Source organism: Polypterus senegalus, chromosome 2 (assembly GCF_016835505.1).
Source record: "Polypterus senegalus isolate Bchr_013 chromosome 2, ASM1683550v1, whole genome shotgun sequence".
Lineage (NCBI taxonomy): Eukaryota > Metazoa > Chordata > Cladistia > Polypteriformes > Polypteridae > Polypterus > Polypterus senegalus.
The window spans coordinates 31,280,465-31,295,440 of record NC_053155.1 but is presented as its reverse complement, the minus strand read 5'-3'; the positions used below and the strand labels follow the sequence as shown (position 1 = coordinate 31,295,440).

General features: G+C 35.8%; 1 protein-coding gene across 5 annotated transcripts in view; it reads right to left on the bottom strand.

Annotated features, from left to right (window-relative positions):
• LOC120522841 (coiled-coil domain-containing protein 138-like) overlaps positions 1–14,976 on the bottom strand; it is a 106,764-nt gene that overhangs the window by 47,081 nt on the left and 44,707 nt on the right. For all 5 annotated transcript variants that reach the window (XM_039743539.1, XM_039743537.1, XM_039743538.1 and 2 more), the window contains exons 7-11: positions 13,472–13,591; positions 11,146–11,223; positions 6,214–6,327; positions 3,810–3,971; positions 1,542–1,658 (exon numbers count right to left, since the gene is read on the bottom strand). In XM_039743539.1, the coding sequence (XP_039599473.1) occupies positions 1,542–1,658; positions 3,810–3,971; positions 6,214–6,327; positions 11,146–11,223; positions 13,472–13,591 (591 nt within the window). The remainder of the gene's footprint in view (positions 1–1,541; positions 1,659–3,809; positions 3,972–6,213; positions 6,328–11,145; positions 11,224–13,471; positions 13,592–14,976) is intronic.

Here is a 14,976-nt window from a genome sequence, read left to right as displayed (position 1 = left end):
CTAACTCCACTCCAACGTTGAAAATAAATCTGCCTCCTGTCCAATAGCTCCTGGGTTTAATGGTTTATTAAACAGAACACAAAAAGTCACTATTTAGTATTTAACTCAAAAAAAAAAAAAAATTATTTTAATACCAGGCACTGTGACAAATTTTTACAGTGTATGCCACACAGTGCAAAATAACCTGTCTGGTATGGTAGTATAAAGGATAACACCCCGCCCCCCCAAAAAAAGTGTTGCCACCAGTCTTTTCTGGTGTTATTTTTCTCTTTTCATCAGGATTTCTGCTTTGAGTGGGCATTATTGACAGATATGCATCAATATCATACATAAAGGTCTGAACCCTGATTACTAAAAAAAAGTACTTAGGCTTTGATGTACGCAAAGATGAATGCATACAAAACATACATAAATAGAAACAAGTTAAATTCCTGAGAAAAGCACAAATGCAGATACTGAATTTCAGTGTGACATAGCCAAAATATACTGTAGCTTACATGTGGTATAGAAGAATGATCTATTATTTATTCTAGCGTGTATGTATAGAAGAGAAACGGCAGCAACTGTTTTGGATTCTAACTACTCAGAATATCAGATAGCAGATGAACTAAATCACCAAGTATCATCTGTCTAGAATGGGATATGTGTGAAACACTGTAGGTTTTGAGAATAAAGTTAGTGGGGTGAAGTTATAAAATTAAAACACAGAAACAAAAATTAAGCATACTAGGCTTGACACTGAATAAGATAAATAATGATGTTAGTGAAGATACTTAAAAAAATTCAACATCCTAGGTCTGAATACTGCGCCCGCTTGTGTAGCAATCAGCACATTCTCCTCACATTTGTGGGGTTTTCCTCCCCTCCCCCTCCCCCCCCAAAAAAAAAAAAAACACCCCTAAAATTTCAAGGTTAGGTTAACCGACATTTCCATTCTGGTCCAATTTGTGTGTAAAAGTTGGTGTTTGCCGGATTGGAATTATATAGAACTGTATTGAGCTGATTCCTGTCTTTTGCCCAATGCAAGCAAGATAAGCTATAGCCCCCTTTGAGAACGCTTGTGTAAGTGTATGTAATACATTTTAATAATATTCACATAAATTCTTTGGTCTATTTACCTAGCATTACCATTTCAAAAATAATATTATAAATTGATGTTGTACATAAATTATTTTCTGCATTATAAGAATGCACTTTAAAAACAGACAAAAACATAATTAATGGCTAGATTAAACTACTGTAGTTCAAGCAATGGGTGGATTTTTCCACAAATCTCAAGTCAAGCAGAACCATGCCATTCTGCATGACCCCATCCACCTAACTAATCCATTATAAATTTTTGGGGGGCGGCAATGTTTCTATTGATTGCATTTGCCTCATACTCAGTAAATGCCTCTTTGATGTAGATATTGAACAACACAAATATAAGAGCAAGCAGTCATAAAATACTTATACTGTGGACTCAAAATAATTAGCATTCCCTTAACAGAATTCTCACAACGGATTAATTAGCCCAGTGGAACTTTTAAGAAAACAATTACCCTTGATTTGCTGTCTAATTGCCTTAGAGACCAATAGATGAATTTAACCAGAGGAATCTGAAGCCTGATGTGTACACCTGCCATTTGCTGAAGTTGTTCTGCCAATATTGGTAAAAGCTGTAAAAAGACAAAAAAAAAACACAAGTTATGACTTTCAAACTAAACAGCAATCAATTTATTTTTCTGGTTTATTACAAAAGGTAGGGAAAAACGCTTTTGTATATGTATACTTTCAGTAGCCTGCAAATATTCCATATCACTTTGTTGCTTCTGAGGTTTGGTTTTGCTTAAGTAATCAAAATAGAGTAAAAAATTGTCTAAACAGAAAAATCATTGTCTAATTATGCACATGACTTTTATATGCCACATATGAAGTTAATTCGAAACAGTAAAAAACAAAGCCATTAACATCACAAAGCTCAAATGAATTACAATGTTCAAACAAATCAAACGGAGCTAGCAATTCGAGGTCAATGTTTCTTGTGCTACTATGTCTGATTTAAGGTAAATAAGAAAAAAGTACAGGTACACTATGTGACAATGTTTACATTAAGAACATTCATCTAAACATTACCAGCCTTCCTTTTAAGCTTCCAATTATTGCAATCAAAAATATGATAAAAAAACACATTATGTTATCAATACTAAACAAAGACGTTAAAATATGTGAGGAAAGAGATTCTCAACATTAGGAACTATGCAGAAGAAATACCATGGTTTAATAATTGCCTCAGTTTAATGGACACTATAAGATTTACACAAGCAGTTTAATGCACAAGTCAGGAACCAACCCTGGAAGCATAACCAGTCAATTTCAGGGAACACACATGCACACACCCACACAAGGGTAGTTTCAGTTGTTGATCAACCTAATTTGCACCAATTTTTGATACGAGTCAGAGGGAGAACACAAACCATTAGGCACAGATTTAAACCTCTATGACATGCTAACTGTCAATCAACCATTCTAACTTTTACATACTGTCTTTCATAATATTAAAACTGTATATTGTACAAAAGAACAAATGCTAGAGAAAAATGACTCAGATCTGGCCAGTATCAAATAACCCACATTTCTGTCTATGCTATTTTTTCCATATGCCAAATAATTTCAGATAGATTTAAAGTAATATGGATATTTCACTCAATACAGTACAATTCTACAATATAAACTAAAAACAAATTAAACCTCCAAAAAGCCAAAAATAACACTATTTGTTAAATGTAAATGCAATCCAAAGTCAGAAAGATTTTAAGATGTACTGTTTGCAGATTGTAGGCTTTAAATACAAGCAAGCACTCTGATCCTATACTCTTCGAAGTGCGCTACAGAAAAATAAACTGAATTGAACATATTTGGACTATTGCAACCTCTTTTTACAGATTACTGCATTTGTACATCTATCTATCTTTACTTATACAGTACTACCCAAATAAATAACTTCAGCAGACACTTCCAATCATCCTGTAATAGACAAGCAATCCATAAGTGTATACTTTCACATAAAGCTTTTATTCTTTAATGAAACTGCACTAAATCCATGATGTGAAAGCTGACTCTGAGTTTATAGTCTTTTCGTTTTTGTTAAGGACAGTCACTTTCAGTTCTCCCCATTGACCTTTGTGGAGAGCTGCATTGTAGAATTACAAGGTGAGAATTTTTAGTAATGATTTGGACACTGCATGAGTGTTACTTGCATCCATGATGCATTTAAATTTATGGTGTTGTATTTGTTATCCTTCTTGTGAAAGATCAGATGCAAGTCAAAATTGTTATACTATGTAGACACAACGTAGAACTTGAAATGGAACTTATTAAAATATGTACATTCCCACAAAAAAGTATCGGAACACTTAGAAGCATGTTTTGTAAAATTATGCACTTGATATTGGTTTGGGAATATAATCAACATCTTCACTGATGAGGAAGGTTCATTGTGAATGCCAGAATTAGGAACAAAGAACAGTGTTTCAATGCTTACATTTTTCTTTGCATTGTTTTTCCAACAAGTTTCCAAGATTAAATTAAAATATGTATCATAGGCACTAAGCAACAAAACAAAAATGAATAGCCGGGAGAAGTTGAATGTTTTGCAAACTTGTACATTAACATTCAAAAGTCAGTTTTCCATAAGCCATTGTTCTATTCATTAAGAAAACAAAGGCCGCCATTTACCGTGCACAAGTTAAAACTTGAAAACGTTTTTTTTTTTTCTCTTGAACACTGACTTGGCAAACTTAAGTGAAGAAACCCAACACTCTTCATACCTTTGTACATTTTTCTTCCATGCAGTTATTTGGTGAAGTGTTCAGGGCAAGTATCTCTTTGTTGTCACTTTCATCTTCAAGTTTTAGATTACAAAGGTGACTGTCTGATATCCAGTCCATAAGGATGGCCAAAAGCTCATAGATGTTTGAATTTGCTGAAATCTATAACAACAGATATTATACTTCAGTGAAATATTTCATTTCAAACAACTATTACAAAATAAACTATAAATTAGAAAATGTATAAACTGTTGACTGGCTTTTACATTATTTATGTGTATAACCCATCTGTTAAATGGCTGTGAAATGCAGATTTTTTTTTTTGCAAAATGTCAAATAAATAACACATTCTTTACACCCTCTAGTGGCAAACTTGTGCCAATACATGTTGTAGTATTACTGTATACAGGTGCCGGTCATAAAATTAGAATATCACGACAAAGTTGATTTATTTCAGGAATTCCATTCAAAAAGTGAAACTTGTATATTAGATTCATTCATTACACACAGACCGATGTATTTCAAATGTTTATTTCTTTTAATTTTGATGATTATAACTGATAGCTAATGAAAGTCCCAAATTAAGTATCTCGGAAAATTAGAATATCAATTAAGACCAATGCAAAAAAAGGCTTTTTTAGAAATGTTGGCCAATTGAAAGGTATGAACATGAAAAGTATGAGCATGTACAGCACTCAATATTTAGTTGGGGCTCCTTTGGCCTGGATTACTGTAGCAATGCGGCGTGGCATGGAGTCGATCAGTTTGTGGCACTGCTCAGGTGTTATGAGAGCCCATGTTGCTCTGATAGTGGCCTTCAGGTCTTCTCAATTGTTAGGTCTGGCGTATTGCATCTTCCTCTTCACAATACCCCATAGATTTTCTATGGGGTTAAGGTCAGGTGAGTTTGCTGGCCAATCAAGAACAGGGATACCATGGTCCTTAAACCAGGTACTGGTAGTTTGGGCACTTTGTGCAGGTGCCAGGTCCTGTTGGAAAATGAAATCTGCATCTTCATAAAGTTCATCAGCATCAGGAAGCATGAAGTGCTCTAAAACTTCCTGGTAAACGGCTGTGTTGACCTTGGACCTCAGAAAACACAATGGACCAACACCAGCAGATGACATGGCACCCCAAACCATCACTGACTGTGGAAACTTTACACTGGACCTTAAGCAATGTGGATTATGTGCCTCTCCTATCTTCCTCCAGACTCTGGGACCTTGATTTCCAAAGGAAATGCAAAATTTACTTTCATCAGAGAACATAAATTTGGACCACTCAGCAGCAGTCCAGTCCTTTTTGTCCTTATTGTCTTTAGCCCAGGCGAGACACTTCTGACGCTGTCTCCTGTTCAACAGTGGCTTGACACAAGGAATGCGACAGCTGAAACCCATGTCTTGCATACGTCTGTGCGTGGTGGTTCTTGAAGCACTGACTCCAGCTGCAGTCCACTCTTTGTGAATCTCCTCCACAGTTTTGAATGGGTTTTGTTTCACAATCCTCTCCAGGGTGTGGTTATCCCTATTGCTTGTACACTTTTTTCTACCACATCTTGTCCTTCCCTTCACCTCTCAATTAATGTGCTTGGACACAGAGCTCTGTGAACAGCCAGCCTCTTTAGCAATGACCTTTTGTGTCTTTCCCTCCTTGTGCAAGGTGTCAATGGTCGTCTTTTGGACAACTGTCAAGTCAGCAGTCTTCCCCGTGATTGTGTAGCCTACAGAACTAGACTGAGAGACCATTTAAAGGCTTTTGAAGGTGTTTTGAGTTAATTAGCTGATTAGAGTGTGGCACCAGGTGTCTTCAATATTGTACCTTTTCACAATATTCTAATTTTATGAGATATTGAATTTGGGACTTTCATTAGTTATCAGTTATAAATCATCAAAATTAACAGAAATAAACTTTTAAAATACATCAGTCTGTGTGTAATGAATGAATCTAATGTACAAGTTTCACTTTTTGAATGGAATTACTGAAATAAATCTACTTTGTCATGAAATTCTAATTTTGTGACTGGCACCTGTATTTAAAAAAAAAAGAGAGGGAAAAAAAAGGAGTCATAAAGTTCCTTTGTACAAACTGTCATGTGAATCTTACAACATAAAAATTACAGACTAGCAAGGTGTTGATCAGAGTTAATACAGAAATGCTAGCCTTGTTACAGAAACTCAATTTACATTTAAAACACATGCAATTTCAGAATATGTAGAATAAAGAATTAATACTGGTAAGTTTTCCTCTACTAGCATCACATCTAGCAGTTAACAATAATAAAATAGGAAAAGGGGAAAAAAAAGTTAAAAGCAAAAAAAAATTTTAAATCTTGTAGAAAAAATTAATTTGTTCTAACATAAACAAATGATCAAAAGTTATCAGTGTTACAATATCTGATACTTACTTTGGATGTTTTATGGGAGGCTTGAGGCTTTTCTTGCTTTGGTTGCTTTAACTCTTGAACTGCTGTTGGAATGCTGTCACGAATTTTTTGTGCCATTGAAAACTCATATTTTCTCTGATTAAAAAACAAAAATACACACCATTGACATTATATACTATTACAGGGTCTTCATTTGATATTCATTTAAAATTAAATCAGTAGAACATATGAAGGTCCACATGTATAATTTGCAAATGTGTGCATATTTTAAATTGCTTTAAATACTGATTAGCCACAACACTCAAACCACCGACAATTGAAGTGAGTAACAATAATCAGTATACAATGGCACCTGTCTGGAGGAGTTTATATTAAAGGAAGCACGTAAACAGTCAGATCTTGAAATGTGATGTGTTGGAAGCAGGAAAAAAATGGGCAAGCAGAAGGATCTAAGCAAATATGATTTGGGACAAATTGTGATGGCTAGATGACTGGTTCAGAATATCTTCAAAACAGCAGGTCTCGTGGGTGCAGTGGTTAGTACCTACCAAAGAGATTCCAGGAAGTATAAGGAGTTGAACCTGCAATTGAGTCATGGGCACCCAAGGCACATTAATGTATGTGAATGCTAGCCAGTCTGTTCCAATCCCACAGAAGAGCTACTGTAACAAAAATTGTGGAAAAACTTAATGCTGGACATTAGAGATGAAGAGATGGCAGAAGGATGCACTAACAGAAGAAAGCAGGCTGCTGAAGGCAGTATGATGCTCTGGGCAATATCCTGCTTGAAAACCATGGATGGCAAACCATGCTGGCATTCATGTGGATGTTACTTTGATATGTACCACTGAATGAAAGATTGTTGCAGACCACATACACCACTTTAATGTTATGGTATTCCCCAATGGCAGTGGTCACTTCCATCAGGATAAAGCACCATACCACACTAAAAAACATTGCTCAGGAACATGACAAATGGTTCAAGAAATTTACTTAGCCTCCAAATTCCCCAAATCTCAGTCTTATTAAGCATATGTGGAATGTGCTGGAAATACAACCCGGATCCATGGAGGCCCCACCTCTCAACTTAGAGGACTTAAGGATGTCTTGGTTCCAGATACTATGAGACGCCTTCAGAGGTCATGTGGAGTAAATGCCTCAACGCTTCAGAGCTGTTTTGATGTCTACCTATACAATATTAGACAGTTGGTTTTAATATTATGGCTGATTGATTTATAATGTATTTCCAGTGGAAGATAGAAATCCAATCATTGTAGTTGATAACAGAACTTTGACAAAAGGTAACTTTCAGAAACTATTAAAAAAAATGAGCTGACAACCAGGAAACCCATAAGGTCAACCAATTCTGAAAATTTTTTTTTTGCATATATTTCAGCTATGTGTGAATTTAAAATGTTCAATTAAATCATCCATTGGCAATTCTAAATTTGCAATAATTAGTGCAAAATGGAAGGGGGACTATGCACAGCAGGGCAGTAGCAGTACTGCTGCCTCACAATAAGGTGACTGAGGTTCAGGCCCTGGGTTCTCTAACTGAGTTTTCTTGTTATTCCCATGTCTATGTGGGTTTCCTCTGGGTGCTCCGATTCCAACACAGTCCCCCCACCCCATATGAACAGTGCAAAGACATTGAGGTTGAGGGAATTGACTTTGGTAAATTGGCCCTAGTGTGTGTATGTGCGAGTTCACCCAGTAAAGGACTGGTGCCATGTCCAGGTGTTGCTTCTACCTTACGTCCAGTGAATGCTGGGATAGCCTTGATATTCTCCATAAGCCTACCGTGGATTAGCAGGTTAGATGGATGGATGGATGGATAATGCATAAAGGAAAAGAAAAAGAGAATATGTCTTTTAAACAAAATATGTCAACAGGGCATATTAAGAGGATGGTAGAGCTTTTGATAAACAGTATATACTAATATCATTATTCTGAATCTCCCTTCTCACAAAAATACAGAAATACAAAATAAATCTAATATGTATTTCTGTTCTCATCAGTAACTACCTGCTCTTCATTACATTTACCAGTAACTAGGGTAACCATTTAAGCTGTGTACAATCTCACGCAGCAGCATTCCTAGACCTGCTTAATCTAATTTAAGGTTTTTTTTTTTTTTTATTTCATTCTACTGTTTTTTTTTTGTTTTTTTTTTAAATCTGTGTTAGGAAAACTGGAATATCGGGAAGAAAACCATAAAATAACATGGGCAAGTCCAGAAAGACATCTATTGGGCATTGGATGCAGATACATAAATCCTAAATCTGCGAGGCAGTAACCCTAATCACTACACCATCATTAACTCTTATACACATTTAAAAAAAAAAAAACAACATGTCAGAACTGTGAGTAACCTGAGTAACTCATATCCATGTAGAACCAGCAAATGTGGAAATAATTTTTAAAAATGTATACATTAACACACTTCGCAACAAAGTCCATAAACATTTCATACAAAATGTGGGACCATAGCACATATATTATATTATATTATATTATATACAGTATAGGCCTAAAGTTTGGACACACTTTCTTATTCAATGTGTTTTCTTTATTTTCATGACCATTTACATTGGTAGATTCTCACTGAAGGCATCAAAACTATGAATGAACATATGTGGAGTTATGTACTTAACAAAAAAAGGTGAAATAACTGAAAACATGTTTTATATTCTAGTTTCTTCAAAATAGCCACCCTTTGCTCTTATTACTGCTTTGCACACTCTTGGCATTCTCTCGATGAGCTTCAACAGGCAGTCACCTGAAATGGTTTTCACTTCACAGGTGTGCTTTATCAGGGTTATTTAGTGGAATTTCTTGCTTTATCAATGGGGTTGGGGCAGCAGTTGTGTTGAGCAGAAGTCAGGTTAGTTGGACGATCATTTATTTTTCAACAGGACAATGACCCCAAACACACCTCCAGGCTGTGTAAGGGCTCTTTGACCAAAAAGGAGAGTGATGGAGTGCTGTAAATGGTCATGGAAATAAAGAAAACACATTGAATGAGGAGGTGTGTCCAAACTTTTGGCCTGTACTGTATCTCTCTCTCTCTCTCTCACAGGTGCTTGAGGTTCTCATCATCCCACCCTTAAAAAATATTTTCCTGAAAGTTTTAAATCTAGGTTGCTTCAACCCAATGCTACCTTTATATTCAAATCACTGTCCATCACTTGAATCACCACTTCAATACAAGTTGGCTTTGAAGAATATTTTATTTTTCTTAATTAGGTTTCCCATACTTTTCTTTCATTGTTTTCACTTTTCTTCCAGATAGCGACAATACTTGTGCCTCTTGCTATTTAAAGTTTTTGTTAGGGTTGCTGGATCCTGACTTTGATACTTCTTAAATTATTCTGGCACAAGTGTCAAACCTTAAAAAAGGAAGTTGTAATGAGCATTGGAAAATAATAATAATTAACTAATAAAAATAGTTCACGTTTAATTACCCTCCCCACCAAATTTCCCCGTCCCACCCCACCCAGCTACTTTTTCCTGCCACCAGGCTGGAAACAAGTTCTGGGGAGAACACTGAAGCTCAAAAATGTGTGACTGACTCAAGGGATATTAATGTGATAAGACACCATATTTAAATATGTTTCATATTATATACACTGATAAAACAAGCTTTTAACATCGTCAAGTACCTGTCATAGTTTGTAGCATAAAAAAATATTTTCAGACTTGGACTGACACATGTATTTATTAATGTTTACTTTTCCCTACATACTGTATGTTGTCATTAGTTTATGTGTGTATATGTATATTTAACTTAAAAGAAAAAAAGAAAGATTTATATTTATTTTACTGGTTTTGCTTTATTTGCACAACTGAGGAAGGAGAATTCAAGTTTTTTCAGCTATAATGCTAAAAATCACAGCATTATATTGAAAAAGTAATGTAACCTTTTTTTACATAAATGGTTGAAACCTATAGAGTCAGTTCATGTTTTAATGCAGCTTTTGCATATTAAAAGGAATAATCCACCCAAAAATAGTATTTTCTACAGATTACTTACCCCATGCAATCTGGAGTGACGGCAAAGAAACATTTTTTATCTCAAATTTGCAAGGAGAACAGAGGTAAATTTTAAGATGGAACGGTGCTCAATGGTGACCAGCACTGGACCACAGTAACAAAATGCCCCCTTGGAAATCTCACGTTTCTCGTGTCACATGATCTGTGTGTCACTTATCCAGTTATATGCTCCGAACATGGAAAACACATTAATTTTTTGCAATGTGTCAGGGGAAAAAAAAAAAAACCTGCAGCAGGCATAATAAGCAGGGAATGCAATTCACAGGGATTTGAGCCTTTGAACTGAAGACAGGACTCTTGACCAGTGAATGAAGGGTAGAGGTGAATCACTACAAAATACATCGAGTATTTCTGTTTAGTATAAAATTTTCTGCTGCATGACATGTACATGCTTTTCTACTGTTTTGAGATTAATTTAGGATTGTAACAAACCATGCCCTATACTAAAACAGATTTTTACAAAATAGGATACATTGCTAAATGGGAAATTGACAACTTGTGTTTCACATACATGTTTTAACATTTTGTGAGATCACAAAGGTTTGTGTTAAGCTTACCTGAAACTGGAGGGCTGAAGTTACAGTATTATTTACATTTTAATTCTAAATTTACTAACTCACTCAAGAAGAATTCTTCATTGGTCATGGAGTTTCAAATAATAATAATGTGTTTTGGATCCAGATGTTTTTTGGTCCCCGAAAGACACCAAACTAGACAGATATTTCATACTAAATCTGAGATTAAGAGCAGCTTAAAAACACAACAAGGTCTGTTAGTCGCATGTTGAGTTATTTTATTTTTTGGAAATTCAGTGAAGTATATCACAGTCAGAATTAACCCATCATCACCTACTTCATATAGAACAGGACCCAGAAAAAAAGATTACACAAAAGCCTTTACCTGTAGGTTGTCCAGCCGAGCCTGTACTTTCTTAGCCTGTGATTCCAGCTTTTTGTTTTGTTCATTCAATTCATGCAACTGAAAACAAACAACTCATTGTTAGTTGTATGGAAATGACAGTCAAGTCAAATAGAGTCATTACCAAAAATTATAGCAAGGAATTATGCAAAAGAAAGAGAGCCACCTTCAGGAATTTGGTTGCAATGTTTTTAAAATGATATTGTATATAGAATACATGTATTTGCCATGATATTGTACAATAAGAGTGCAAAATTTCTATTTATTATTTTAAAAAATAAAAAAGACAATTTATTTTTAGTGCTATCCATTACTGTATATGTTACAGAAAGACCGCATCAGCATACAGTTAGGTCCATAAATATTTGGACAGAGACAACTTGTTTCTAATTTTGGTTCTGTACATTATCACAATGAATTTTAAATGAAACAACTCAGATGCAGTTGAAGTGCAGACTTTCAGCTTTAATTCAGTGGGGTGAACAAAAAGATTACATAAAAATGTGAGGCAACTAAAGCATTTTTTTTTTTAAACACAAACCCTTTATTTCAGGGGCTCAAAATTAATTGGACAAATTAAATAACTGGACATAAAATGTGCATTTCTAATACTTGGTTGAAAACCCTTTGCTGACAATGACAGCCTGAAGTCTTGAACTCATGGACATCACCAGATGCTGAGTTTCCAGGCCTTTACTGCAGCGGCTTTCATTTGCTGTTTGTTTGTGGGCCTTTCTGTCCGAAGTTTAGTCTTCAACAAGTGAAATGCCTGCTCAATTGGGTTAAGATCAGGTAACTGGCTTGGCCAATCAAGAATTTTCCACTTCTTTGCTTTAATAAACCCCTGGGTTGCTTTGGCTGTATGTTTTGGATCATTGTCCATCTGTATCATGAAACGCCGCCCAATAAATTTGACTGCATTTAGCTGGATATGAGCAGACAGTATGTCTCTGAACACCTCAGAATTCATTCGGCTGCTTTTGTCCTGTGTCACATCATCAATAAACACTAGTGTCCCAGTGCCACTGGCAGCCATGCACACTGCCTCCACCGTGTTTTACAGATGATGTGGCATGCTTTGGATAATGAACTGTTCCACGCCTTCTCCATATGTTTTTCTTGCCATCATTCTGGAAGAGGTTGATCTTGGTTTCATCTGTCCAAAGTATGTTTTTCCAGAACTGTGCTGGCGTTTCAGATGTTCTTTAGCAAAGTCCAATCTAGCCCTTCTATTTTTGAGGCTTAAAGTGCACCCTCTGTATTTACTTTCATGCAGTCTTCTCTTTATGGTAGAATTGGATATCGATACGCCAACCCCCTGGAGAGTGTTGTTCACTTGGTTGGCTGTTGTGAAGGGGCTTCTCTTCACCATGGAAATGATTCTGTGATCATCCACCACTGTAGTCTTCCATGGACGCCCAGGTCTTTTTGCACTGCTGAGTTTACCAGCGCTTTCTTTCTCAGGATGTACCAAACTGTAGATTTGCCACTCGTAATATTGTAGCAATTTCTCGGATGGATTTTTTTGTTTTCGCAGCTTAAGGACGGCTTTCACCTGCTCGGAGAGCTCCTTTGACCGCATGTTTTCTGTTCACAGCAAAATCTTCCACATGCAAGCACCACACTTCAAATCAACTCCAGGCCTTGTATCTGCTTAATTGATAATGACATAACGACGGACTTGCCCACACCTGCCCATGAAAGAGCCTTTGAGTCAATTGTCCAATTAATTTTGAGCCCCTGAATTGAAGGGATTGTGTTAAAAAATGCTTTAGTTGCCTCACATTTTTATGCAAGCTTTTTGTTCAACCCACTGAATTAAAGCTGAAAGTCTGAACTTCAACTGCATCCGAGTTGTTTCATTTAAAATTCATTGTGGTAAAGTACAAAACCAAAATTAGAAAAAAGTTGTCTCTGTCCAAATATTTATTGACCTACCTGTATATCTTCAAAAAGAGCAGCAATGTTACCAGTTCTCCATGAGCATTTGATATATAAATGACAAGAGCTTTTCCCTGCTTGTTGTCCCAACAGAAAGACAAACTATTATCTAGAAAAATTCCTTTAATGTGAGATTTACTGATGCAACTCCTAACAATAATAGTGTTTTGTTGCTTGGTTATGGAGATATTACATTCGCAAAGCATGAAAGTAATTTTTTTAGATGATCTGGCATATAAAAAAATTGCTATAACAGTTCTTTTCACACACTCTTTTACAAACTTACAAGATATCCGGGATTGTATTTTACACAATGTTTTTCAAAATGTTTAAAAAAAAAAAAAACACACAGAACAAATATACTTGCCTGCTTTTTCATTGAGTCATTGACTTCTTTGATTGTGTCAAAAGATGATTTAAGTCGCTTATTTTCTTTAACTTGGCCTTTCAGTGCTTGAGTTAGTTGCTGGACATCATGATCATATTGCTGGAGAAAAAGAAAATAGCATCTTTACTTGTGAATGTAGAGCCTAGTCTTTGATGAAAAGGTGGAATATGCTTATACATTAGAACTATGATAATCATCATGGAGGGTATAAAAAATAATTACAAACTCAATGTATGCATTATCGTTATTAATTAATGTTAATAGTGAATGCAGCACTTAAGGAACTTTTTATTGAACATAAATTAGCATTATATATACAGTATCTTTCAGTTGCACTTTAACTTTTGTTTAAAGAAATAATTAGTGTGTTAACATGCACTTTAAATAACCTGTTTTTTCACAGAAACGCAGTTTTAAAAATGCCATGTACACTCTTATTTCAGTTAGAGAGACCAGGAAATTCGCCGCTGCGAAATCAGGTTTAAAGTAGATTTTTCCATGAACAACCTGGTTATGAGGCCATGTAAACCGTTAAATGGATTGCAGGTTTGAATTTCGTAGTCTGTGTGTGTCTTTGCTTTGCACATGCATCCTGGAGCCATGGGTTAAGGGAGGAGAAGCATCCACCCAGATTAACTGAGGTAAATCCTCATGCCATCAAATCATTTCCTCTCCTAGTTGAAATAATCTGTCTCAAAATTTCACAAATCGCTAAACTAAATGTTGACGAGCTGAGCAGTACAACCTCAGGCTCCAAGACTCCGTGCTTGCTTTTGAATTAATGTTAATGTTAATAATAATAATAATACATTTTATTTATACAAGGCGCCTTTCAGAGAACTCAAGGACACCGAACAAACAATAAATAAATAAATAAATAAATAAATAAATAAATAAACACAATTATAAACAACTTAAAACATCAGAAAATCTAAAAATGAAAACCAAACAAAACCACTATAATTAGGAGGAAGAACAAAAAGCCATTTTAAACAAATGTGTTTTAAGTTTACATTTGAAAGATGAATATGATTTGATATTTCGGAGATCCGCAGGTAATGAGTTCCAGTGCTTGGGAGCAGAACGGCTGAAAGCTCTGCTCCCCATGGTGGTTAGAGGGGCGGGAGGAACGGTCAGACAGGTGGAGGAAGAGGATCTAAGGTTACAAGAGGGAATGGCAACATGTAGAAGGTCAGACAGATATGGAGGTGCAAGGTTATGGATGGCCTTAAAAGTTAGTAGCAGAATCTTAAAATCAATACGAAACTTGATCGGGAGCCAACGAAGCTGCTGCAAGACCGGAGTAATATGGTGAAAAGATGGGATTCCAGTGATGATACGTGCTGCAGAATTCTGGACTAACTGAAGCTTGTGAAGAGATTTATTAGGGAGACCAAAGAGGAGTGAATTGCAGTAGTCCAGCCGAGAAGTGACAAGACTATGAACAAGAATGGCAGTAGTATGAGGAGTGAGGGAGGGACGAA